Source organism: Dipodomys spectabilis, unplaced genomic scaffold, assembly GCF_019054845.1.
Source record: "Dipodomys spectabilis isolate Male_0828 unplaced genomic scaffold, ASM1905484v1 ptg000147l, whole genome shotgun sequence".
Taxonomy (NCBI): domain Eukaryota; kingdom Metazoa; phylum Chordata; class Mammalia; order Rodentia; family Heteromyidae; genus Dipodomys; species Dipodomys spectabilis.
This window is the reverse complement of record NW_024870824.1, coordinates 16,561,672-16,586,740: the sequence shown is the minus strand read 5'-3', so window position 1 is coordinate 16,586,740 and position 25,069 is coordinate 16,561,672. Positions and strand designations below refer to the sequence as shown.

The 25,069-nt window shown below is 48.3% G+C and overlaps 1 protein-coding gene across 2 annotated transcripts in view; it reads right to left on the bottom strand.

Moving 5' to 3' along the window:
* Ppargc1b (PPARG coactivator 1 beta) overlaps nucleotides 1-11,916 on the bottom strand; it is a 106,382-nt gene extending 94,466 nt beyond the window's left edge. For both annotated transcript variants that reach the window (XM_042692232.1, XM_042692233.1), the window contains exon 1: nucleotides 11,816-11,916. In XM_042692232.1, coding sequence (XP_042548166.1) covers nucleotides 11,816-11,893 — 78 coding nt within the window. In that variant the 5' untranslated portion in view covers nucleotides 11,894-11,916. The remainder of the gene's footprint in view (nucleotides 1-11,815) is intronic.
* Nucleotides 11,917-25,069: the final 13,153 nt, after the last annotated feature.

Genomic DNA, 25,069 nt, shown 5'->3' with positions numbered 1-25,069 from the left:
CCCCTGTTTCATCTGGGGAATCCTCTCCCATGTAGTTCATTTATCCTAAGCCCTACCATGGAGGCAGGTCTGGCCTCCCCGGTGCCCTGGCTATGCCACTAATGCCCTGTCAGCCCATTTCAGGGGCTTCTGTGTACCTCATTAGATTAGCCACACTGAGGTGGTCAGGACCCTGTGCTTTGAGGCTGGCAGGACTAGGTTCACATCCCAGCCCTGTGGCTGCCTTCCCAGGTGGCTTGGAGAAAGTAATTGTGATTCCCTAAGTCCGCCTTCTCATTTATCAGGGTACCAACCTCACTGGCAGACCGAGGATTAGACAAGTCTAATCCATCTGAAGGTTCTAGCCTAAGGCCTGACACATAACAAGCAACCTCTAAATGGTAGTGATTTTGCATGATTACTGTTAATAATGATAATGATGGCCATGATGGCGAAATCTTTGGCTGATGCCTCACTACCTGCCAAGTCAAACTCCTCACCAGGACATTAAACCTATCCTCATAAAACAGTTTCCCTGTCTGTGTCTGTGTGTTCTGAGGTGGCTAAAGGGTGGATATAAATTCACCAGGGCAGGACTGGAGGTTCAGCTCAGTGTAGAAAGCCTGCTTAGAGTACTCTATTCCTAGCATCACAAAAATGAAAAAGAAAACTCACACCTATAATCCTAGCTACTCAGGAGCCTGAGATCTGGGAATCACGGCTCAAAGCCAGCCTAGACAGACAATTCCAAGAGCCCCTTATCTCCAGTTAACTACCAAAAACATAAAGTAGAGCTGTGGCTTATGTGGTAGAGCACTAGCTTTGGGCAAAAAAAGCTGAGGGACAGCACCTAGGCCCTGAGTTCAAGCCCCAGTACCAGCACTCCCCCCAAAAAGAAACAAAACCTCACCAGTGTAACAAGGAACACAAAAGGCTAGGGATGCAGTTAACAGACTGGATCACAGCAAAGGGAGCACTTCTAAGAGAGGGATTTGAGAAAGTGGCACTTGAGCTGGGCCTTGAAAGATGTGTCTGGAGATGAAACATAAAGGTATAAGCATATATATAAAGATATAAACATATAAAGTGTATAAAGGGAGGCATACACTTCTTGAGAGGAGCCCCTGGGAGCCAGGGGTCATGGCTCACGCCTGTCATCCTAGCTACTCAGGAGGCTGAGATCTGAGGATCACAGTTCAAAGCCAGCCTGGGCAAGCAAAGTCTGTGAGAGTCATCTTCAATAAACCACCAGAAAAACTGGTAGTGGTGCTATGGCTCAAGTGGTAGAGCACTAGCCTTGAGCTGAAGAACTGAGGGACAGCACCCAGGCCCAGAGTTCAAGCCCCATGACCAACAGAAAAAAAAAAAAAAAAAAGAGGAGCCCCCTAGGTCCCACGAGAAAAGGAACAGCAAAACTATTCCAAATGCTGCTCAGCTTCAATCTACCCAATTGTGAGGACTGCTCCATGGGGTTCCTTGGAGAATTTAGCACAGGAGCTAGGAGAGCCATTTTCTGGAAAGTCCTATTTGCTACTGCTGCTTCTTTGCTTCTTTTTCTTCATCCTCCCTCTCCCCCTTCTTCTGGCTGATAGTTTCTCCTCCTTCTCCTTGGCCTCTTTATTTATTTATTTATTTATTTGCCACTCCTGGTACCTGAACTCTCAGAGTCTGGGTGCTATCACTCAGCTTCATTTTGCTTAAGGCTAGTACTCTACCACTTGAGCCATAGCTCCACTTTTTGGTAGTTTAGTGGAGATAAGAGTCTCACTAACTTTTCTGACTGACCTGATTTCAAACCTCAATCCTCAGATTTTAGCCTCCTGAGTGGTAAAGATTACGGGCATGAGCCCCAGGGTACCCAACCTCTTCTTCTTCTTGAAAGGGCTGGTTGTTCCTCTTCCTCCTCTTCCTCTGTTATTTTTCCCCAAGTACTAGGACTGAAACTCAGAACCTCAAGCTCTTGTTAGTTCTGATGTTGTTTTAAAGTCAAGGCTGGTGCTATAACACTTGAGCCACCCTTCCACTTCTAGCTTCTTGTTGGTTCATTGGATAAGAGCCTCTCAGTTTGTCTGGCTGGATGGTTTTGGACAATGATGCTCAGATCTCATCTTCCTGAGAAGCTAGAATTGCAGGCATAAGCCCCTAGCAGCTAGCAAGGGCTGGTTTCTTAGAGAAGGCTCACTAGCAACTGTGACTCCCTCCGCATAGCTGCTGAAAGATTTGGCTGAAGATGAAGGAGGCTGGGAACACCTAGTGCCTGGATTCACATTAAGAATATCATGCTGTTCTGCCTTTGCTGCAGCAGGCACACCGTGGCCTACACGGTCACACACACAGTACTTGACAGATAGATGGATGGGTGGATGGATGGGCATTTGAGTTCTGGAATGCCTTACCCATGAGTCTGTTTCTCCTGGTTATACAGGATGTGCTGCAGATGTATTAAGCCCTGCTGTGCCTGAGCTGGCTAGCAGCATGAAAGCCAGGTCAGCCTCAGAGCCCAAGAGCCAGGGCAGAACCCTCCCCAGTGTTCTGGGTCCCACACTTCCCTGCAAAGAGCTTGAGACCAGAAATAAAGGCGCAAGCAGCCCCGTTGCCAAGGATGTTTGCCATGGCAACATCAGGGAGCGACTCGTGGGCCGGCTGCTGCAACTGCAATCACAAGGAAGGAAATACGGCTGCAGACCTGCCGAAGAGCAGCCATCTCGGCCAACAGCTGAGTGCCCAGATAGTAGGTCCCAGACAGTGGAGTCCTCTGCTAGCAGGCACATGGCAACCAAGGGTCTCAGCTGTCCCAGCTGAGTCACCTGATATATCCTCACATCTGTTTCCAGGTTGTTTCTTTAGTTCAAGGTAAGATATGAAGCAAGATGGTACTCCCTATAGTACTCCCAATACCCAGAAAACTCAAGTTGATATTTGTGTCTTATGTTTTATACCACTGTCATTGTCATCTTTGAAGTGACTGCCATTTGCTGAACAGTGTTACAAGCCTGCAGTTACCTTAAGTCATCCTACAAGAATATAAGTTCCTGCCTGGGAATGTGACTTAGTGGTAGAATGTTCGCCTAACATTCATGAAGCCCTGGGATCAATTCCTCAGTACCACATAAACAGAAAAGGCCAGAAGTGGTATTGTGGCTCAAGTGGTAGAGTGCTAATCTTGAGCAACAGAAGCTCAGCAACAGTGCCCAGGCCCTGAGTTCAAGCCCCAAGACTAGGGGGGAAAAAAAAGAATATAAGTTCCCAATTTGACATATGCAACATGGTCAGAGAGATGAAGACTCTTACTCAAGGTCACACAGCTAGTAAATGGTACAGCCCTGATTTTAAAACTTTAGGCAGTTAAAGCTCCAAAGCCCAGACTTAGTTCTTGGCTACTACCTCCTAATTCTCCACCTCTTTTCAAGTGGGATCTAGCTGGATTTGTTTGTGTGCAAGTCAGTTTTGCTATTGCTACTAAGGCAAGATGGGATTCTTTAGCAGCCACTGTCTCAGGCAAGGCAGGATTGTAGACCTAGACCTCGGGGCCTGCATTTATCTTTTCTTAATACTCAGGACCACTATCAATTGAACCTCAACTAATCTGCACTAAAACCCTTTGGGTAGCATTGGGGGACTAGGGAGGAGAAGAGCTTTTGAATTCATGGTCTCTGGTCTTGTTTTTACCCAGAAACTGGCCTGCATTTCAATCCTCCTACCTATGCCTTCCTAAGTAACTAGAATGATAGGCGCATGCCACCATGCTCAGCTTGTTAGGATCAGGTCTCACTAACTTCTTGCCAAGACTCACTTCCCACAGTGATTCTCCGGATCTCTACTTTCCATGTAGTTGGGATCACAGGTGTAAGCCACTAGGCCAGTCCACAACCCTGTAAAGTTCGTGCTATTTTCAGCCTCACTTGGGAAAAGAAAAGGCCAAGGCACCAGAAGCTCTTGCCCAAGCACTAAGACTTATCCCCAGGGAGCCCAACCCTAGACTCAGAGCCCTCACACTCACCTAAACAATTAGAGCAAATGTTTATTTTCCTAGTAAAACCCCCCAGCAGTAATTACAGGCCTTTGGGGATAATTAATCAATGGCTTTCCCCTCCCATTTGTAAAGTCTCCACGGTCTCCTACTCTAGACTCAGATAGCAACTCTTACTGTCCTGAGGAAGGAGCCAGACAGGAAAAGAACCTGAGAGTTAAGCTGTCACCATGAGCTTGCAGGCCCTGTGCCCAGCTCCACCTGTGATCTTAGGACAGCCTCTCCTCTGAGCTCTGTGAAGCAGGCTACAGAACACCATCCACATCCCCACTTACCTCCCTCACTGCATGGTCCTGGGTTGAGAGTCAACTACAAGAAACACATCCAGGGTCCCTGGAGACCTGCCCTAGTTCCAACGGCCACCCAAAGCCCAGGCTTTGCAGGCACCAGTGTTTCTCAAAGGACACCCACCCTGACCTCTCTCAGAGCCAACACACACACACACACACACACACACACGAAGTCTGGTGCTAGACAAGTGTTGGCCAGGGAATCAGGTGCCTGGGCCTCTCTGTTACCTCACACACTCTCTTCTGGGAAAGGTGGGTGGGTCTATAAGGGCCTACTGGGTCTAACATGACACCAGGTGGGGTTCAAATCCTGGGTTAACTATTCATGAGCTATTATACTTCAAACAACGGATCCACTTTTTTTGTACCTCAATTTGAGAACAGGCCCAACGTTCCTAAGTCACTGGGAATAACCCATGCCACAGCCTCAAGTCTCTTCAGAGAGACACATGACATACTCAGGCACAATGTAGTGTGTGGTGGATAGAGTAAGAGGGGCCACACATTGGTAATGGTGGCATCTGGCGATGGAAGCTTGGGGGCTTACTATGAACTATTGTTCAAACATTTTTGAACACTTTACAGGCATTGTCTCAACTAGTCTTCATCCAATGTAATCAGGATACACTGGTCTGGGAAGAAAACTTTCTCACTCACCCTTCCAGAGCCTTCAGTCTAGGTTCAGCACAAAAAGATGTCCAGATAACCATGGGTGGTAAAAGGCATTCCTGTACTTGGGTGTAAGAAGAATAGGCCAGGTTCCAGTGGCTCATGCTTATAATCCTAGCCACTCAAGAGGCAAAGATATGAGGATCATGGGTTAAAGCCAGCTGAGGCAGGAAAGTCTGTAAGATTCTCATCTCCAATTAATAAGCAAAAAGCTGAAAGTCGAAGTATGGCTTGAATGATAAAAGGCCAGCCTTGAACAAAAAAGCTAAAGGACAGCACCCAAGCCCCAAGTTTAAGCTTCAGAACTGATATACACATACACAGATACATACATGCACACACACGCACGCGCACACACACATACACACACAGAAGCAGGATGGCTGGCTTATGGGCTTTCATTCAAGATTTAAGTTCATTAAGATGATGGAGAGGAGGACACCAGAGGCCATTCCATTCATTCCACAGCCCTTTCTACTCAACCCTTTCCCAAGCACTCTTGAACTGCAGATACAAAATGAGAAATAGTACACACCCTGAAGAAGTTTAGAGGGTGAGTATTTAGGTTCATTTAATGAGGATGAAAACATCTCATCTCCTGTGAACCAGATACTTGGCTATTCTCAGTAGAGAAAAAAAAAAGCCGGTGGCTCATGCTACCCAGGAGGCTGAGATCTGAGGACTGTGGTTCAAAGCCAGCCCAGGAAAGAAAGTCCATGAGACTCTTATCTCCAATAAACCACCAGAAAACCAGAAGTGGTACTATGGCTCAAGTGGTAGAGCACTTGCCTTGAGCTGAAGAGCTCAGGGACAGTACACAGGCCCAGAGTTCAAGCCCCATGACTGAGAAAAAAAAGAAAAGAATAGGAGAATCAAATAAACAAAAATCCTTGCCCTCATGGGGCTTAATATTTTGGAGTGATCTTCTAAGTGACATTTAACATAACCTAAATGAGAACAGATATATAAATCCATATTGTCATTTGGTTTGCATCCACTCCTCACAAACACTAGGTCAGAAGAGGGAGAAGAGAAGTCACTCCAACCCAAATGATTCTTCACCAACCCAGTGTTTACAGGACACGTCTGGGGAACTTGGCTACCTTGTACATTCTCTTCTGAATAATTTCATCTGGGTTCCAACCACTCATAAATATGTTTCATGTGTGTGTGTGTGTGTACATGATTACACAGACTGGGGGTATGGATCAAGTTGTAAGTGTAGTTTGCCTCACAAGACCCTAAATTTAATCCTCAGTACTGCCACAGGAGTGGGTACAGGAGTTAGTTCTAGATTTAATTCTATCATCCTAAAGTGCTCCAAAGAGAGGGTTCCAAGTTTTATAGGCAGCAGGTCAATGCTCATTTTACATAGAGTGTATTATCCCCATTTCACAGATTAAGAAACTGAAGCTTAGCTGGGTACCAGTGGCTCATGCCTATAATCTTACCTACTCAAAAGGCTGAGATCTGAGGATTCAGGTTCAGAGCTAGCCTCGGCAACAAAATTTATGAGATATTTAGTTCCAAAAAAGCCAGAAGTAGCCAGGCGTCAGTGGCTCATAACTGTAATCCTAGCTACTCAGGAGGCTGAGATCTAAGGATCGCAGTTCAAAGCCAGCCCTGGCATAAAAGTCAGTGAGACTCTTACCTCCAGTAAAACTCCAGAAAACCAGAAGTGGCGCTGTGTCTCAAGTGATCGAGCACTCGCCTTGAGCTGAAGAGTTGAGGGACAGCACCCAGACCCAGAGCTCAAGCCCCATGACCAACAAAAATTTAAAAAGCCAGAAGTAGAGCTCTGGCCCAAGTGGTAGAGTGCTAGCCTAGCCTTGAGCAAAAAAAAGAGACAGCGCCCAGGGCCTGAGTTCAAGCCCCAGGACTGGCACAATTAAAAAAATAAAATAACACATGAGGCTTAGGCTTTACATTTCTGTCTTCTCTCTTCTCAACATGCCTTTGGTGGCTCAGATTACCAGGAAAACAGCTTCTTGCTTTCAGGAAGCTTACAGTAGGGGCACACCATCCACTAACCCTAGCTCTTCAGTGAGCACTCAAACAAACCATAGAATTGTAAAATAGCACCTACACTGTACAGAACCTTTGAACATAGAGAAAGCTGGCAGAGTGCACAGGATCCTGCGGGTGCTATATAAATGTCGTGGTGATGGAAATGAAGAAGACAGCTGTTAGCGCTGCAGTGCTCCTGTCGTGACCTCACTTCCAAGCCTAAGGCCCCATTTGTGAGGCTGCTTCTGACTCAGGCCAGTACTCCAGCTATTATTTCAGGGAGGAAAGGAAGAGAGTGACTCATGGCAGCCTAGTAGAGCTCTTGGCTGGCCCCTACCAGCTGGAGAGAAGAGGCCCCAAGGCAAAGGGAAATCTGAGCCCACAGGGCCCAGCTGCTGGGCCTGTGCTTTTCATAGGCATCTTGATCATTAGCACTAGCCAAGCAGCCTGGGGAAAGTAAAGCCTAGGGCCTCTGGGGATCATGTCCCCAACTGAACTCAGGTGAAGAAGTTACTCCCCTGGTCTCATGCAGGTGAAAAGTGGGCAAATGTTTGCTACCAGGGCTATACTTCAACCTGCTCCAGCATAGGCGAGAACTCTGGCCTGTTTCAATGACACCCAGACCTCCCATGGGTGCCTCAGGACTTCAAGTCATTTACCCATTTCCATGTGGTGCTCAGTTCCAGCTTTACAATAAGGAGGCCAGATACTAGTTGCAAAAATGGTCAAGTGCACAAACGTGGCATCGCATGGAACAGAACACAAGCAGCCACAGTCCCCTGAGGGGCCAAGTTCAATATCACAATCAAAGAAATACACATTCAAATAATCCAGATGACAAATTTATTGATGAACAAACAAAAAGGTAAAAAAAACACAAGTTATCTGGATATGGGAAACCAGTTGTTCACACACAATGACAGTGAGTGTGTAAATCAGTAGTCTTTCTAGAAGGCCGTTCCAGAAATGTGTTGACCAAATGCCTGCACAGATCCTTTGATGGAGCAATTTCACTTCTAGGAATTTCAATGAAGGAAAGAACAAATATGCATTTCAGCATTGCATATGATAACAAAAAAATGCAAACAACTTAAATGAGTAACAGGAGACTGGATAAATAGATAAATACATGCTGGTTCAACATTCAATGAGATACTACATAACCATTAAGATAGTACGATACAGAGTAGAATATTTACTGATGGGAGAGATATTCATGACATACTGTCTGGAGGACCAAACTAAAGCAGGTTACAAAGATTTCAAATCACAGCTTAGTATACAAAGAAAAGAAATGAACTATATGAATAGGAAAGACAAAAGTCTTGAAATATATATATATATATATATGAAAACAGTGCCTATCCTAAAAATACTACATATTTCAAACTTTTCCTTAATGCTTGGCTATATTTGCAAACAATTTTGTGATTAGTTTAAAATAAGAATTAGGACTAGGTGATTTATAAAGTTCCTTCCATCACTGACATCTTGGGCATATTTGTCTAATATCTCAAGTGCCCAAGTGACTTCATACAAGCAGAATTTACTGGGGGCTTACCAATGCCTTGGGAGCATCAGCTTTTTCCCCACAGCTGCAACCCTCTGCATTCCTCTCTTCACAGTTGCTGCCCAGCTGTCCCCCCTGCCAGCCTGGGAGCTTCTGCTTGGCAAGGCCCAGCCGTACCCCTGTCTGTAGTTCATGTGCCCAGCCAAGAGCTGAGCAAAAGAACAGGCTTCCACACAGACATGTGGGCACAAAGATGTAGATATAATTCTAGCTTCCAGAATCTTATGGACACAGGACTCACTAAAAGTGCTTAGTTGTTTAACAGGCTATGAAAATCAGGAGACAAAGCAGGGCAAGCCAAGCAGGAAGGCCTACTTGAAGAGAAAGCCATGCAGGACGGGTGGGCAAAGAAAGGCCCATCACTTAAGCAAAGGTGAAAATTGCCCAAAGTCCTTTGGAGTACATGATTTAAACCTTTCCAAGAAACTTTCACAATCCCAATTCCACTAAATTTTCTGCCCTTCGGCCCTAGTGACTAGAAGTTAAGTCTCCTAAACACAGTTCTTTCACTAACAACGTGTTAGTCACCAAAGACAACAAAATCTTTTGGACAGAGACAGTCTATTTTCCCACCAGCGACCTCCCAATGGGAGGGATGGAGGAAGGAAGGGTCACAGGAGGGCTGTGGGGAAGAAGGGACTGCAGGAACAGATATATCACATGCAAACACAGCTCACCCCACACTTGGGCTTCCGAGGCACCACCAGCCCCTATTTGACAGATGGAGGAAGCAGGTTCCAGGAGTTAAAATGGCTTGCGGCAGGCTCACTCAGCTAGCGGGTGGGGAAAGCGACTCCACTCAGGCCTTCTGACTCCAAGTCCAGTGCTATTTCGAGGTAACACACAGGACCTGGAGTCAGGAGCCCTGGGTGGCTCTGTTACCCCCTGGCTGAGTGATCCTGCACAAGCCGATCACCCCTGGAAGCCTCTGGCTCCAACTGTAAAATGAGGAGGCACGAGATGGCCCGCCCAGGTCCTTTTTGGGCTCCGCTCTCAAAGCCTTCTAGGGGTGGCTACAAAGCTCGGCCTATCAATTACATTTCCCAAGTTGGGCTTTCAAAGATCACCAGGAGAGCTTCCGCCTGTCACGTGGTTAGGTTAAGGGGAAAAAAAAGCAAACGTCCCAGATTAACTTTCACTACACAGCTTCTCCTGACACCTGATTACCCAATTGTCTAGTTTGCCTGGGTGAAATTGCCCCCGCGTAGCAGGCTAAGCTGGCGGCTCAAAGGACAAATAATTCATTACTGGTGGATCAAACAGTGTCCAAAAGAGACAATTCTCGATAGAAGCATTTCTGAACGGCTCTCCCTGGCTATTTCTGGCCTCCCATGCAGGCGACCCCAGGCCACAAAAAAAGTGCAAGAAGGGGAGGGGGGGCACTGTCTTCCCAGGAGCCACTCTACCCTTCCCTCCCCAGCCCAGTCCCCCGGTCCCCAGGCGCTGCGCCCTGGCGTACCGGGGCGGGGACCTTCCCTGGGCGCTGACACCCGCGCCGGGCGTGTGACGGAGCCCGGCGACCTCGGCGGGAGCTCCACCGCAGTTTCGTCAGAGGTAAAGGTACGCGCCCGGCGCGCGCGGCGTGTGCACACGCCGACACCCGCGCGCGCAGCCCCGCAGCCCGCTCGTCCCACAGTGCCCCCCGCATGAAGACGCACGATCCCCAGCCACCGGCTCCTCGGGCCTCGGCTGCGAGACCCTTGGAGCGCGCCCACCCCGCCCGCCCGCCACCGACCGCACGGCCCCGCGGCTCCCCGACGCAGAGGCGTCCGCAGTGGGTTCGGGGCGGCCGACTCCCGCGCGGGGCGGGCTTCCTCTCCGCGACACACCGCTACGCCGTGCCGTCCCGGCCGCCAGCCCTGAAGTCACCACCCGGAGTCTTCCCAGAGCTGCGCGGGAGGCTCGGGGCGGCGGCGTCCCCGGGCGAGCCGCGTCGCGCCGCAAGGAGTCGGCGTGCAAGCCTCTCCCCGCCCACCCGGTCTCATGACAGCTGCCGCCGCCCGGAGACGGGCAGGTCGAACGCGGAGCAAAGTTTCCCTCTCCCCTCCCACTCCCGGCCCCTCCGCCTCCCCCTCCCGCCCAGCGTTATGCAAAACGGGCCGGCACCCGCACTCCCAGTCCCCGTACCGGTCGGCCCCCAGCACGCCCCGTGGGGTTCCGCCCCGCGACTCCAGTCCGCACCCCGCCGCGGCCCCGCACCCGCGGTCTCCCCCTAGGCTCCGCCGCGTCCGCAGCCGGCCGGTGCCTCGCAGCCGGACGCTCGGAGCGAAAGCTCATAACTCCAGGGCCAAACTTTATGCTCGCAACAGGCGCAGGGTGGGGGAGATGGGGAGCGGGAGGGGGCGCACGCCCGAGGCAGGCGTTCCCCGTTAGGGCTCGTCCCGGCAGCACCCCCCTCCGGGTCTCCGAGCGACCGGTTTCCTCGCCCTCGCCTCCGTCCCCCGGCACACCAGAGCCACCTCTCCGGTCACGCGCGTGCGGCCGGCCGGGCTCCCGGCTCGGCCCGACCCCGGACGCCGCCTAGCCTTCCCTTCCCCCCGCGTCGTGGAGCGCGCGCCGGGGCCGCGCGCCGCAGGGGGACCCGGGCACCCCCGGATCGTCCTTCCGTCCCCAGCCTGCCTCGCTTTCCCCCAGGGGAGCTCCTCGGGAGAGCGAAACCAGGAAGGCGCTGCCTCCGCCGGGGACGTCCACGTGCCCCGCAAACCCCTCCGCCCCTAGCGGGCCGCTGGCTGGAAACTCGGGGCTGCGGGTGCCGGTGGGGAGCTGCGGGGGGCGACAGCATCGTATTGGGGGGGGTCACGGTTGGGGGGGCGAGGAGACTCCGGGCATGGGAGGCAGGCGCCGGTCCCGCGGCCACAAGTCCACGTGAAAGTACGGCAGCAAGTGCCCGGCGCTGAGGGCGCGCCTACAGCACCCAGGGCCAGCCTGAGGGCCCCCCACTCCTCGGCGCCGCTCCGTCGCCCCCAAAACAAGCGCGGCACCCCCAGCTCTGCCCGCGGGGGCAGCGCCGACTTCAGGTGGCCGCGGCTAGACCCTGCCCGGCGGCGCGGTGTCTCCAGGGCTGCGGCCGCGCTCCGGGGACCTCCGGCTCCCTCGCCCCGTCTCGGGGCGCAGCGCCAGGCACGCGTCAGGGGGGGCTCTGCAGCCTGGAACCCCGATCTCCCCCGCGTGCCCACCGCGGCGTCCCAACCTCCGCAACTGCGGCTGCAGCTCGGCAGCTCAGCCATCTCGGCACGCTGGCCCCGGGCCCGCGGCCCCGACCGGCCGTACCTGCGTGTCTGCCAGATAGTTGAGGAAGAAGGAGGAGAGCTCCTCGTCCAGCAGCGCGCCGCAGTCGTTCCCCGCCATCTTCCAGCCGCGGCTGCAGCGTGCGGCGGAGTCAGCGCCGAGCCGGCCCGGGGGAGGGAGCGAGCGAGCGGGGAGGGAGGAGGGAGGAGGCGGCGGGGCCCGCGGGAGGCGGGAGGCGGGGGGCGGAGCTCGAGCCCCCGGCTGCCGCAGGGCCGCGGGCTGCGGGGGCGGGGCCGCGCGGAGCCCGCACCAGCCTGGGGTCGCACCCCCCCCTCTTTCCCGCACCCGCGTGTGGCGCCGCGACCCCGTCCCGTGCCCCCCCCTCCCGGCGGGGAGGAAGGCGGCGGCAGCCAGGTGGCAGTGCCCCAGCTCGCCCCAGCCGGGTGTCTGCGCAGCAATGCGGGCAGCCCCCCGCCAGCTGCCCCAGCGAATCACGTTGCGTTAGCGCTGGGCGGGCCCTGCCAGACAACCTGCTCTACACAGCCAGGGAAACTGAGGCGCGGGCAGGCGTGAAACCTCTTTCGAAACCACGGTGGCGCTTCGATAGCTCTGGAGCCCTGACGTTCTCCACCCAGGCTGCCGGGCGGAGAAGGAGGAGAAGCGCACAGCTCCCAGGCAAGGAAGTCGGGGACCGCTACTCGGAGGCGGTGGCGTTCTTCTTCTTCTGGGAGATGCGTTGACCCGTATTCTGCTAAAGCGGGGCCGGATCTTCCTCTCCCAGCGCCTCCCAATAACCTCCGCCGGAAAAACGGCAACGAGTTTCTTACCGTGGCCCACGATGTGAGCTGGCTGTGATACTGTCAGTCTCCCCAGTTCCACTGGCTCCCCACTAGCCAGCACCCCTTCACCCAACAATGGCATCCTGGGGTGTCCTCCCCCCCCACTCTTCCGAGGACCAACCCAGTGCTGTCCCCCCACCCCGCCGCATGGGCTTCTCCCCCCCCCCCCGCCCCCCAGCTCTGCAGGCCTTGCCTTTAAAAACCGGGTCAGCTGCTATCTTTCACTGGCTTCAGGGAAGATTTGAGCCTCACTCTCTCACCAGTGCCTAACGCCTCCAAACACTGGGCTCGAATCTGCTTTTGCACGTGTTGTTTCCCGGGTCATGATAGTTGCTTACTAAAGCACGCATTAACGGGACGAAGTGGAGAGTTTTTCATCCCCCCAACCCCCACCCCGCTACCACACAGAATGTCCAGAAGAGGAAGCTGACCGGGAAGGGTGCAGACCAGGTGAGCGCCTGAACCAGAACCAGAGCTCTATCTCTGGAATCAACCTTGATCTGTCAGCATCCGCCCCGCTTGTTTGCCAGGTTGGAGACTAGGGTGTGCCTGGATAGAGGCAAGAAGGCGGGAAGATTTAGGGCTGCTTTATTGGACGTGCCAGCCTCCCGCCCTCCTCCTGCCCACACTCAGGAGGGCTGCCCCTTCCCTGCCAAGGCTGTCAGAGGAGGAAACAGTCCCCAGCACCTGCTCAAACTTGAGCAGCAAGGCAAGAGCTTCCTTCTCCAGCCTGAGCTTCCCAGAACCGCAGGGTGTGATTTCACTCTTTGGGCTCACTGCCAGCACGCTTTTAAGGAACGATTCATGCCAAAGAGAGCTACACGTGGTCTGAGAGCACTGGACTGGGAGTCAGGCATCCCGGGTTCTGGTCCAGGATTGAGTGACTTCAGAAGTCAACCTTACCAACCTGGTTTTGGACCCCAGCAAGTTATTTCATCCCAAGCTTGGTTTCCTCATCTAGACAAATGGGGATAGTGAAAATACTTATTTTCTAGGGAGGTTACGGTGACTGAAGAGATTTTTTTTAAGTGCCTGGTACAGTGGCTGGCTTCACGGGGAGAAAAAGCTAAGCTTGCTGCTTCTTGGTTTCCCCACTTGTAAAAAACTGGGAGAAAATTGTGTGTGTGTGTGTCCCTTAAATGCCCAGGCAACCAACCATTACTTACCTTCCTTCCAGCTCTTACAGGCTGCTGGCAGGCCTATACTGGACTCCTTACATATAGATTTTTACATGGTTCAAATTAGCTTTTAGTAACTATTTGTTACTATTTTTTTAAGGTCAATGGCTTGATGCCAGTGACTCACATGACTACTCTGGAGGCTGGGATCTGTTAGGATCTCAGTTCAAAGCCAACCCAGGCAGACAAATCCAGGAGGCCGTTACCTCCAATCAAACAGAAAAGTACCAGGAATGGAGGTGTGGCACAAGTGGATACAGTGCCAGCTTTGAGGCAAACAAGAGCACAAGGCCCTTAGTTCAAGCTCTAGTACTGGTGTGCACGCCTTCCCCCCCCCCCCCCCAGCTCAAGGGTATGTGGCTCAAGTGATAGATTGTCTGCTTAGCAAGTGCCAAGCCCTAACATCAAACCCCAGTACTGTCAAGAAGAGCAATAGTAAGAGTTATTTACTCAACTTCTCTGAGACTCAGTTTGCCCCCTCTGTAAAAGAAGGCAAGCAGGGGTGCTGCTTCTCAAAGGAACTTGTAAGGATCAAATGAAACAATTTTTGGAAAGTAAGTTGCTTGGCCTATGCCTGGCAGGTGGAAAGTACCTGTCATCACCACTACCACCACCACCATCATCATCATCATCATCATCATCATCATCATCATCAGCTTTATTCTAGCATGAAGGACTAGAATACTCCCAGGGCTCCATTTTTCTGCTGCTGCTGGATACCAGAGTCCTGTGGGACAGATTCCAAGCTCTCCCTATTCAGTTTGGCCCCTGACTGGTGCTAATGCTTTCTAGCCTAGAGACCACATCTGTGAAGTTACAGAGCTCAAGTGTTGTTGTTCATTGCCTAGTCAAGGAGAGTGTTAAACAAATCTGCTCTGCCCACTCAACTTCCTCTCAGGGCCATCTTTGCTGCCTGTGTTCCCCACAAATATACTTTTTCAAAGGCAGGTGACTTGCCTGTATTCCTAGATGCTCGGGAAGTTGTGATCTGGAGGATCACAATTTGAAGCCAGCTAGGGAAGAAGAGTCCTCAAGACTTTATCTCCAATTAACCAGCAAAATACTGGGCTGGAAGCATGGCTCAAGTGGGAGGGTGCCAGCAATGAATAAGCAAGCCAAACAATAGAAAGCTCTGGTACCAATGAAACAAAACAATGTAGAAAAGCCATCCATTTCCCAGTAATCTCTACAGCCTCAGAACAGGCTTCTGACTGGAAGAAAATAGCTGAGAGAGCCCCTTATCCAAGCTACCTGGTTTCTTTTCCAAAGTATCCTGTCCCAGGAATTATTTCATTACAGGCCAGTCCTGGTCTCTAGCCCATCACCCTATCTAGTCCTTGCAGGTATGGAGTCCTTTGAGATTAAAAGCCTTCAAACTCTGTAATCCTAGTCCTCAGAAGACTGAAGCCGGGGATCTGGAGATTGAGACCAGCCAGGGCTACACGTAAAAACATGTCAAAGCAAATAGACAAACCTTCAGAAATCTAAAGTGCTAGCTGATCCTGTGCCCTCCTTCCTTCTTTGCCCATGCTCCTACATGGGCAATGAAAAAGCCAGAGGCTGGTAAAACCAGAGTTCCCTTCCCCCTTCCCCCTGGCAGTTTTCTAGGTCTCAGTCGAAACCTCCCAGCGGAGTGTGTGCCAGACACCTGAGCTTGTGTCGGCTCTAATCCTTTCAACAGCCCTCAGTAGGGTGAATCATGATGGCCATTTATGATGGAGGAAACTAGAGCTTAAGAGGGGTTAAAGTGATTAGCTCTAGACCCAGAAGCTAGAGACCCAGAAGCTAGAGAGTCTGAAGCACCCCTGAGCTAACCACCCAGAGGAAGCTGGAACAGTGGCACATTTCTTAGTTTATGACTTCCAGGCGAAGGGCAATAATACTGCCAAACTTGGACTACATGTGGCTCTGCTGTTACCTTCTTTGCTTTTTTATTGGCCTCGCCTCCCAGGAGAGTAGTGAAAGTAAGCCCTGTGCCCATCCAGCCCAAAGTCCACAGCTCTCCCCGTGCCACGGAAATGGCTTCAGTAAAATGAACCTGCAGTATTTGACTGGAATATTTTAGTCCCTCCCGACAAATGCTCAAAAGTGAAAACATCAGCATTTCTCCCTTCCGATAATAGAAATATGCTTGGTTCAGACACTGCGGCTGTAGTTCTCAAACTCTGGACTACATGACAGTGGCCTGAGATTTCTGGCCATGCTAGCCAGGATTTCAATTCAGTCATTCTGGTGCAGTCCCAGACATAATGGGCTCCTCCAGGTGGCTTTACTGCAGAAGACTACCTGGCAATCAACAGATGTTGAAGCAGCACCTACTCCATGATAGATACATCAATGAACTCAGCATCCACCATCCCTGCCCACTTTCTAGTCAATGCAACTGCTTAGGAAATTTGTTGAATGAGGAAGGGAAGACCAATAGTCTTGACAGTCACTGAGATTTCCTGCCAGCCACCCATGACTGTGTGATGCAATGACCCAGGCCAGGGGACCAAATGCTCATCTATGTTCTGGTTATGTCCAAGAGACAAGAGCTCAGGCCGAGCATCTGCTGTATATTGTTCCTTCTGAAATCCACCTCCATCTTCTGAGGAGTGACAGAACTTTAGAATTCTCAAGAGATAAGAGAAAGCATGCTACCACTGGCTTCATTGTACAGGTAGAGGAATGTGACCTTAGTCACACAGTCTAGACTGTCAAAATCAAGACTAGAAGTCAGGACTCCAGCTTATGTGTGTAACACTCTGGATTTCATTCTCTGCAGGTGTGATGGAATCTATTTTTGCTCCAGTACTGAGGCTTAAACCCAGGACCTTGCACTCTTGCTTGGCTTTTTTTTTTTTTTTCTCAAGGCTGGTGTTCTAACATGTTAACCACACCTTCACTTCCAGTTTTTTGCTGGTTAATTGGAGATAAGACTCTTTCAGATTTGTCTGCTTGGGCTGGCTTTGAACTGTGATCCCCAGATCTCAGCCTCCAAGTAGCTAGAATTACAGGCTACCCGTGAAGCACTTTCGGAAACATATCTCCCAAATGGCCTCAGAATTGAGAATGGAGAACTTTATCATTTAAAAACCTTCAGAAGCAAGTCATTTGTGTTCATCACCACTCCCTCCTTGAAGAGGGACAAGCTGTGAATCCATTGGTGCATTTGGGGAAGCACTTAGCAGATCACTTTCTCTTTCATAAGCTACAAGTGATTAAAATGGCCTCCAGATCAGCAGGCCGGGCAGCACTTGAGTCAGCTCTTAGTGCTTCTCACTTCTGCAGGGGTGGGCTCTCCTGCATCCTCCCTCTTCAGCCTCACAGATGTCCCCGTAAAGCCTGTAACACAGCCAGGTGGGTTAGAAATGTGCCTTTTTTCTTACCTGATTACAGAAGAATCCTAGACAGAGCCTTTCTTATGCCTGTTTATTAGATGTAGAAATGAAGGCCCAAAGATGTGAGTTCATTTTCATTTTTCTTCTTTTATGGCTGTGTAATTTCTACTTAAAAATTGGCGCCAGTAGCTCACACCTATAATCCTAGCTACTCAGGAGGCTGAGATCTGAGAATCATGGTTCAAAGCTAGCCTGGGCAGATAAGTCTATGAGACTCTTATCTCCAATAAAACTGCCAGAAAACCAGAAGTGGCGCTGTGGCTCAAGTGGTAGAGTGCTTGTCTTGAGCTGAAGAGCTCAGGGACAGTGTCCAGGCCCAGATTTTAAGTCCCATGACTGACCAAAAAAAAAAAAAAAAAGACTGTCACTTGACATTAAAGAGCAATATAGCTTCCATTTGGTTTACCGTAAACTCAGCCTTGTAGAACTATCAAATCAGACAAGCAGATGGAAATACTTGCATATTCTGTCACTGGCTGTCTTGGGGATTTTGGGGGAGAAAAGAAAGAAAGCTAGAGAGTTTTTATTGTTGTTTTTGTTCTGTTCATTTTTCCTTGCTGTTTTTGGCCATTCTGGGGTTTGAGCTCAGAGCCTCAAACTTGCTAGACTAGCACTCTGCCACTGAGCCATATCTTTAACCCTGACCCAGAGTTTTGTGTAGATAAGTTCACTTCACACAAGATTTAGTACTTTACACTCATTATTCTGTATCAACAATAGTGATTGTTTTCTTTTTCCTTTTTTGATGCTGGTATTGGCTCAGGGCCTCACACTTTCACTTGGCTTTTTGTTCAAGTCTGGTGCTCTATCACTTGAGCTACACTACTCCACTTCCAGCCTTTTGCTAGTAAATTGGAGATATGACTATCTCAGCTTTGTCTGCTAGGGCTGGCGTGGAACCTCAGCTTCTGCAGGAATTTAGCATAAGAATAATTTATCTTAAGAATCAAATTCAACAAATGGGAAAACTACAGCATGATGTTTACATATGCTTTGATTCCACAAACATTTCATTACATGTGCACATAGAATGAGCACAATGATAGCATTCTTTCACAAAATTCATAGCTCCAGGCTTCCCATACAGGGGAGAAGAGTCCCCATGCAGTTTAGAAGGTACACCATGTTCTCCAATGGAAATAGAGGAGTTGAGGGACGTTAGGACAACTCCCTTCTCTACTCTGAGACTCCAATTGTACTTGCACAACAATGGGCTTGAACTGGACCAGTCATCCCATACCTGCTATTGATGGCCGTCTCCCCAGGGCCTCTGCCCTGACTGAGATATGCTCTGATTCCCTCCAGTTTGCAGGAGAAGTCATCTGGGCCACACATAGTTTGGCAGCAAAGGGAGCTGAAGTCAGGCTGGAGGGAAGAATCCAGGTCAGTAGGCCACCCCAGGAGTGTTTTATATGAGGAGGAATCTCCTCAGTTCTTAGAGCAGCTAGAAGGACTGGGGAAAACAGAGGACAGCTAGAAGAAGAACCTTGCCTCATAGGGTGTCTCAGCATCACCTGAGCAGGGCATCCTGTACCGGAGTCCTGGGTGCAGCACAGCATCATGGATACAGCCTCCCAAAGAGTCCTGACAGTCAGGAAAAACAAATGAAAAGGATGTGTTCACCCTTGTGCTGGAGTTGCTTTACTAATTTTAAATTATAAAAGACACAATGATGTATAATTCTTTTATCCTTATACTAGAGAGAGAGAAAAAAAGAGTCTCTCTCTCTCTCTCTTTGTGTGTGTGTGTGTGTGTGAGAGAGAGAGAGAGAGAGAGAGATGCCAGTGGCTCATATCAGTCACCTATAATACTAGCTGCTCAGGAGGTTGAGATCTGAGGATCGAAGTTTAAAGACAGCCTGGGAAGTCAGGCCTCAAGAGATTCTTATCTCCAATAAACCAGCAAAAAGCTGGAAATGGCCAGGCGCAGGCGGCTCATGCCTGCAATCCTAACTACTAAGGAGGCTGAGCTATGAGGATCACAGTTCAAAGCCAGCTCAGGCAAGAAAGTCCATGAGACTTTTTTGGTTTTTGTCAGTCATGGGTCTTGAACTCTGGGCCTGGGCACTGTCCCTGAGCAATTTAGCTCAAGGCTAGTGCTCTACCACTTGAGCCACAGCACCACTTCTGGTTTTCTGGTGGTTTATTGGAGATAAGAGTCCTTGAGCTGAAGAGCTCAGGACCACCATCACCACCACCAAAAAAAAAAAAAAAAGCATTGAAAATGCAGTTCTAGATCAAATGGTAGAGGGGGCCAACCATGAACAAAAAAGCCCACCCATGAGCAAAAAAGCCCAATGAGCCATAGTTTAAGGACCCGAGTTCAAGTTCCAGGGCCAGCACAAAAAACAAAATTACAGAGAAAGGATAAGTTTCTATATTGGCTTTCCCAACAGAGGAGCCCGCTATCAGGGATTCATAAGAGACCTCAGGCCTTTCTTCTTCTAAATGGTCATCTATGTTTATTGAGAAACTCATGGTTTGGCCTTTATAAAATTAGAATTGTGCTGTAATTGCTATTTTGAAATTTCCTTTTTAGTGTATCTTTGTATTATTTCTCATTTTCTTAATTGAAATTAAATATATTTTCTAACTGAAACATAAAAACTTGTATATATTAGTGGTACAGTATGTGATAGTTTGATACAGGAAAACATTGTGTAACATTTATATCAGGCCGACACTAGTTATTTCTTCAAATGTTTATCATTCTGTATGTTGAAAACATTCAGAATTCTTTCTTCTAACTTCTGGTACCTGTTCCTTTATTTTATTTTATTTTTTCCAGTCATGGGGCTTGACTCTGGGCCTGGGCACTATCCCTCAGCTCTTCAGCTCAAGGCTAGTGCTCTACCACTTGAGCCAGTGCCACTTCCAGCTTTTTCTGTTTATGCGGTGATGAGGAATCGAACCCAGGGCCTCATGCATGCAAGGCAAGCACTCTATCACTGAGCCACCTTCCCAGCCCTATTACTTTATTTATTCCCCCTCTCTGTGTGTACTAGAGGTGATATTCTATTTCCAAAAGAAAGTCTAGATGTTCCCTTCTGTTTTGTTTTCTCTCTTTTTTATTAGCTTTTATTAATTGTTCACGGGGGTTTCATGATCTGTTTCCTTGCATATAATGTTCTTTGGTCAAATTCCTCCCCCTCCAGTCAGGTGTCAGTGACTCACACCTGTAATCCTAATTACTCAGGAGGCTGAGATCTGAGAATTGTGGTTTGAAGCCAGCCCAGTCAGGGAAGTCTATGAGACTCTTATCTCTAATTAACCAAGAAGCCAAAAGTGGAGCTGTGCCTCAAGTGCTAAAGCATGAGCCTTAAATGCTAAAACTAAGAAACCAGGCCCAGGTCCTGAGTTCAAGCTACAGTACCAGCACAAACAAACGTCCCCCCTCCCATCCTACCTGAAACTGTTCTTTCAGTTGCTCCATCATTTTGCATATGAGTGTATATTAGAGACTTACTTTATAACTTGTGATTCTAGACTTGTACTTCAAGACTACTTTCTCTAGCTCACTACGCAGTCCTAGTTATTCACTAAAGACTATGCAACGCTTAATAAGAAAATAATGACAATAGATGACTGAGTTCCTTCTGTCATACAACCAGCAAAACTCTGTAAATTGCTTTATTTTGACCCTTCATCTTTTAGGATACAATCCAGCCAGATCTGCATGTGTGAACTCATTGAGTAACATTAATCATATTGTTACACTGTTGGAAATTCATTCATCATTCCTTCCTAAACAGCCCACTTGGTGCCAGGCACTCTGCTAAGCTCCGTGGGACTATATTAGTTCCGACTCCTTTGGTTGCAATGAACAGAAAACCCCACCCAGATTGGCTCCAACTGACAACATATTGGTTTACACAATGAACACATTCAAGGGAGGAGTGTTGTCAGGAGGTATGGATGTTCATTTCTTAACTCTGATTTCCTCTCAGTCTACTTACTCCAAGGCAGGTTCTCTATTGGTGACTTTGACGTGGTGTGTCAGGCCTGTCTTCTCCTCAGGGCCAAAAGAAGGAAGTCTCTTAGTGGCCCAGTAAAAGTCCGAGGTTCACTATGATTACATCCATTTGGTACAGAGGCTCATGGCTTAGCCAGCCCTTGCTCTGATTGACCAGTATTGGATTACACACCTACTTCTTAATCTGGGAGTTAAGTAGTTTCATATAAACTGCCCCAAACCAGATTTCTTAATAACAATGAATTTGGATGGGCAAAAAATAAATTATATCTCTCCTTTCCAATCTCAAATTGAAACTTAACATTTTCTTCTATTATAAATGTAGGGACTGGGGATGTGGCTTAGTGGTAGAGTGCTTGCCTAGCATGCATGAAGCCCTGGATTTGATTCTTCAGTACCATATAAACAACAACAACAACAAAATGCTGAAAGTGGCACTGTGGCTCAAGTAGTATAGTGCTAACCTTGAGCAAAAAGAAGCTCAAGGACAGTATTCAGGCCCTTAGTTCAAGCCCCAGGACTGGCAAAAAAAAAAAAAAAAAAATGTAATCAGAGTGGGCACCAGTGGCTCACATCCATGATCTTAGTTACTTAGGAGGCTAAGAACTGAAAATCATGGTTTAAAGCCAGCCCAGTCAGGAAAGTCTGAGCACCCAAAAGCTAGAAGTAGAGCTGAGGCTCAAATGGTAGAAAAAATTAAGAGACAGCACCCAGGTCCTGAGTTCAAGCCCTGGTACCAGCACCAATAAATAAATAAATAAGTCACAGCCGGGCGCCAGTGGCTCATGCCTGTAATCCTAGCTACTAAGGAGGCTGAGATCTTAGGATCGCAGTTCAAAGCCAGCACTGGCAGGAAAGTCGGTGAGACTCTTATCTCCAATAAAAACCACTCAGAAAACCAGAAGTGGCACTATGACTCAAGTAGTAGAGCGCTAGCCTTGAGCTGAAGAGCTGAGGGACAGTGCCCAGGCCCAGAGTTTAAGCCCCATGACCAACAAAAAAATTAAAGTCACCAACAAATCATATGTTCAGATGACAGATTTATTATTTCAGTAATTTGTTAACTCTTTCACCATAATTTTACTTGATTTGGTCTGTGTATAGTATATATTATATATTTGTAAACATCAGGACTTGAGGTATGGTTCAAGGGATAGAGTACCTGTCTATCAAATGCAAAAACCTTAAGTTCAAAACAGAGTAGTGCATACAAGTGAGCACGCATGCGCACATGCAGACACACACACACACACACACACACACACACACACACACAATCAGAATAAGGATCTATAGACTTCCAGAGGATCCATGGCACATAAAAAGCCCTATATGTAATTTGGAAGAGAGTTATCTTCCCAAAGAGAAAGTGCAGAAGGAAGAGGAAGAGCTTCTGGGGTTCATTAGAGAAGGTGGAGAGGGGGCCATCAAGCCTTCCCTTTACTCTGGCTCAACTGCGAAGCTCCTGGAGATGTCCTCTTGATTTTGCCTCTGTCTGGCGACTAAGATCCAAGAGGCCTGGGACTCACCACAGAAGAGACATTATTACAACAAAAAGGTTTAGATACCAGGCACTGTTGGCTCACATCTGCAATCTTAGCTATTCAGGAGGCTGAGATCTAAGGATCAAGGTTCAAAGCCAGCCAGAACAGAAAAGTCCTGAGACACCATCTCCAGTTAACCAGTAAAATGCTGGACTAGCAGTGTGACTCCAGTGGTAGAGCACCAACTGTGAGCAAGCAAACTGAGCAAGAGTACAAGGCCTTGAGTTCAAGACTGGACATAAACACACACACACACACACACACACACACCACAAAGTTTAGAGCAATAAATGAGAGAACTCAGATATATACAACAGCTCTAAAAAGCACAAACTATTGACCTGACTCACACACACACACACACACACACACACACACACACACACACACACCACAAAGTTTAGAGCAATAAATGAGAGAACTCAGATATATACAACAGTTCTAGAAAGCACAAACTTTTGACCTGACTCAACAGAACTTCTTCATAGACTTGGAATAAGAGCATAGAGTAGAAGTCAAAAAAATCTTTCTACAATGAAAAGCCAAGCCCCAGCTAGCTTCACTGGTGAATTCTAGGAAACATAAAAAGAAAAAAAAAACTCATACCAATTCTCTCTAACCTCTTCCAAAAATAAAAGAGAGATACTTTCTATTTCGTACTCTAAGATCAGCATTAATCTGATACCAAAACTAGACCAAGATATCAGAAGAAAAGAAAAACATAAATCAATAACTCAGTAATAGTTAAGCTAAATCAGGAACCATGAGGACTTAAATACCATGATAAATATAGAGAGAGAGAAAGCTATAGATAGATAGATAGATAGATAGATAGATAGATAGATAGATAGATATCTGTATCTATAGATATATCTTTAGATATATATCTGGTTTTCAAAAGATTCTAATCATCAAGAGCAATAAAAGATAATGAAGAGACATTAAATTTCAGCATACAAGTACAGTGGGACTATTTTGGGGGAAATGTGCAAAGACAATTCATAAGAATTTTTTTGTTCCATAAAGCAGGATTAAGAGTACTTATCTGCCCTACATCTTTGATTTGCAGTTATTTTGAGGATCATTTGAGATAAAGGATGTGAGAGTCTTTTGAAACCCTCGAGGAAGATAATTACTGTCAGGGCTCTTCACAGTTTATAGAATTCAACCTCACTCAAGAACTCCATTCTGTTTCCTGAGATGAATGATCTTCTGCCTCATGACCTTTGTAGCTGCTGTTCCCTTGGCCTGGAACACTCTTCTCTCAGCCCATCCTGCTGCAGCCTGCTCACCCCTTCTTTCTCAGTTCACATCTCATCTCCTCAGAGAAGCACTCTTTGACTACCTGATATAAATTAAACCTCTGAAATCATTTTGCTTCTTACTTGTTCAGCAAACAAAAACAGGGGGAGCAGTAAGCAGTATTCCCTCCTGCAGTATTCCCAGAACACAAGACAGTTCCCAGCACATGGAAGATGCTGTTAACACCAGCTTCTGGTGTGGTAGCACACAGTGATAATTCTACCACTTAGAAAGCTGACATAGGATTACCTCAAACTCAAGGCCCACCTGAGCTACGTAGCAAGATCCGATCTCAGAAAACCAAGGGCAAGACACATATACACACATTAATTGCTCACACCTGTAATCCTAGCTACTCAGGAGGCTAAGATCTAGGATCGTGTTTTAAAGCTAGCAGGGGCAGAAATGAGATTAAACTCCAACTAACCAGCAAAAAGCCAGAAGAGGAGGTATGGCTCAAGTGGTAAAGTGCTATCCTTAAGTGAAAAAGCTAAGCAATAGCACAAGATGCTGAGTTCAAGCTCTTATACTGTCACAAAAAAAAGGAAGTGGGCTGGGAATATGGCTTAGTGGTAGAGTGCTTGCCTAGCATACACGAAGCTCTGGGTTCGATTCCTCAGTACCACATCAACAGAAAAAGCTAGAAGTGGCATTGTGGCTCAAGTGGTAGAGTGCTAGCCTCGAGCAAAAAGAAGCTCAAGGACAGTGCCCAGACTCTGAGTTAAAGCCCTAGGATTGGCAAAAAAAAAGGAGGGGGGCAGGAGAGGGAAGGAAGGAAGGAAGGGAAGAGAAGGGAAGGGAGGCAAAGAAAGAAAGGAGGAAAGAAAAAGAAAGAGAGAGAGAGAGGGAGAGGGAGGGAGGGAGGAAGCAAGGAAGGAAGGAAAGAAGGCAGGAAGGAAGGAAGGAAGGAAGGAAGGAAGGAAGGAAGGAAGGAAGGAAGGAAGGAAGGAAGGAAGGAAGGAAAGAGAAGGGAAGAAAGAAGGAAAAATAAGGAAGGAAAAATAAGGAAGGAAAGAGTCATGCACAGAGAAAGAATCGTGCTCAGCTAGGTCTATTGTAGAGGTGAAGAAGCTGAGAC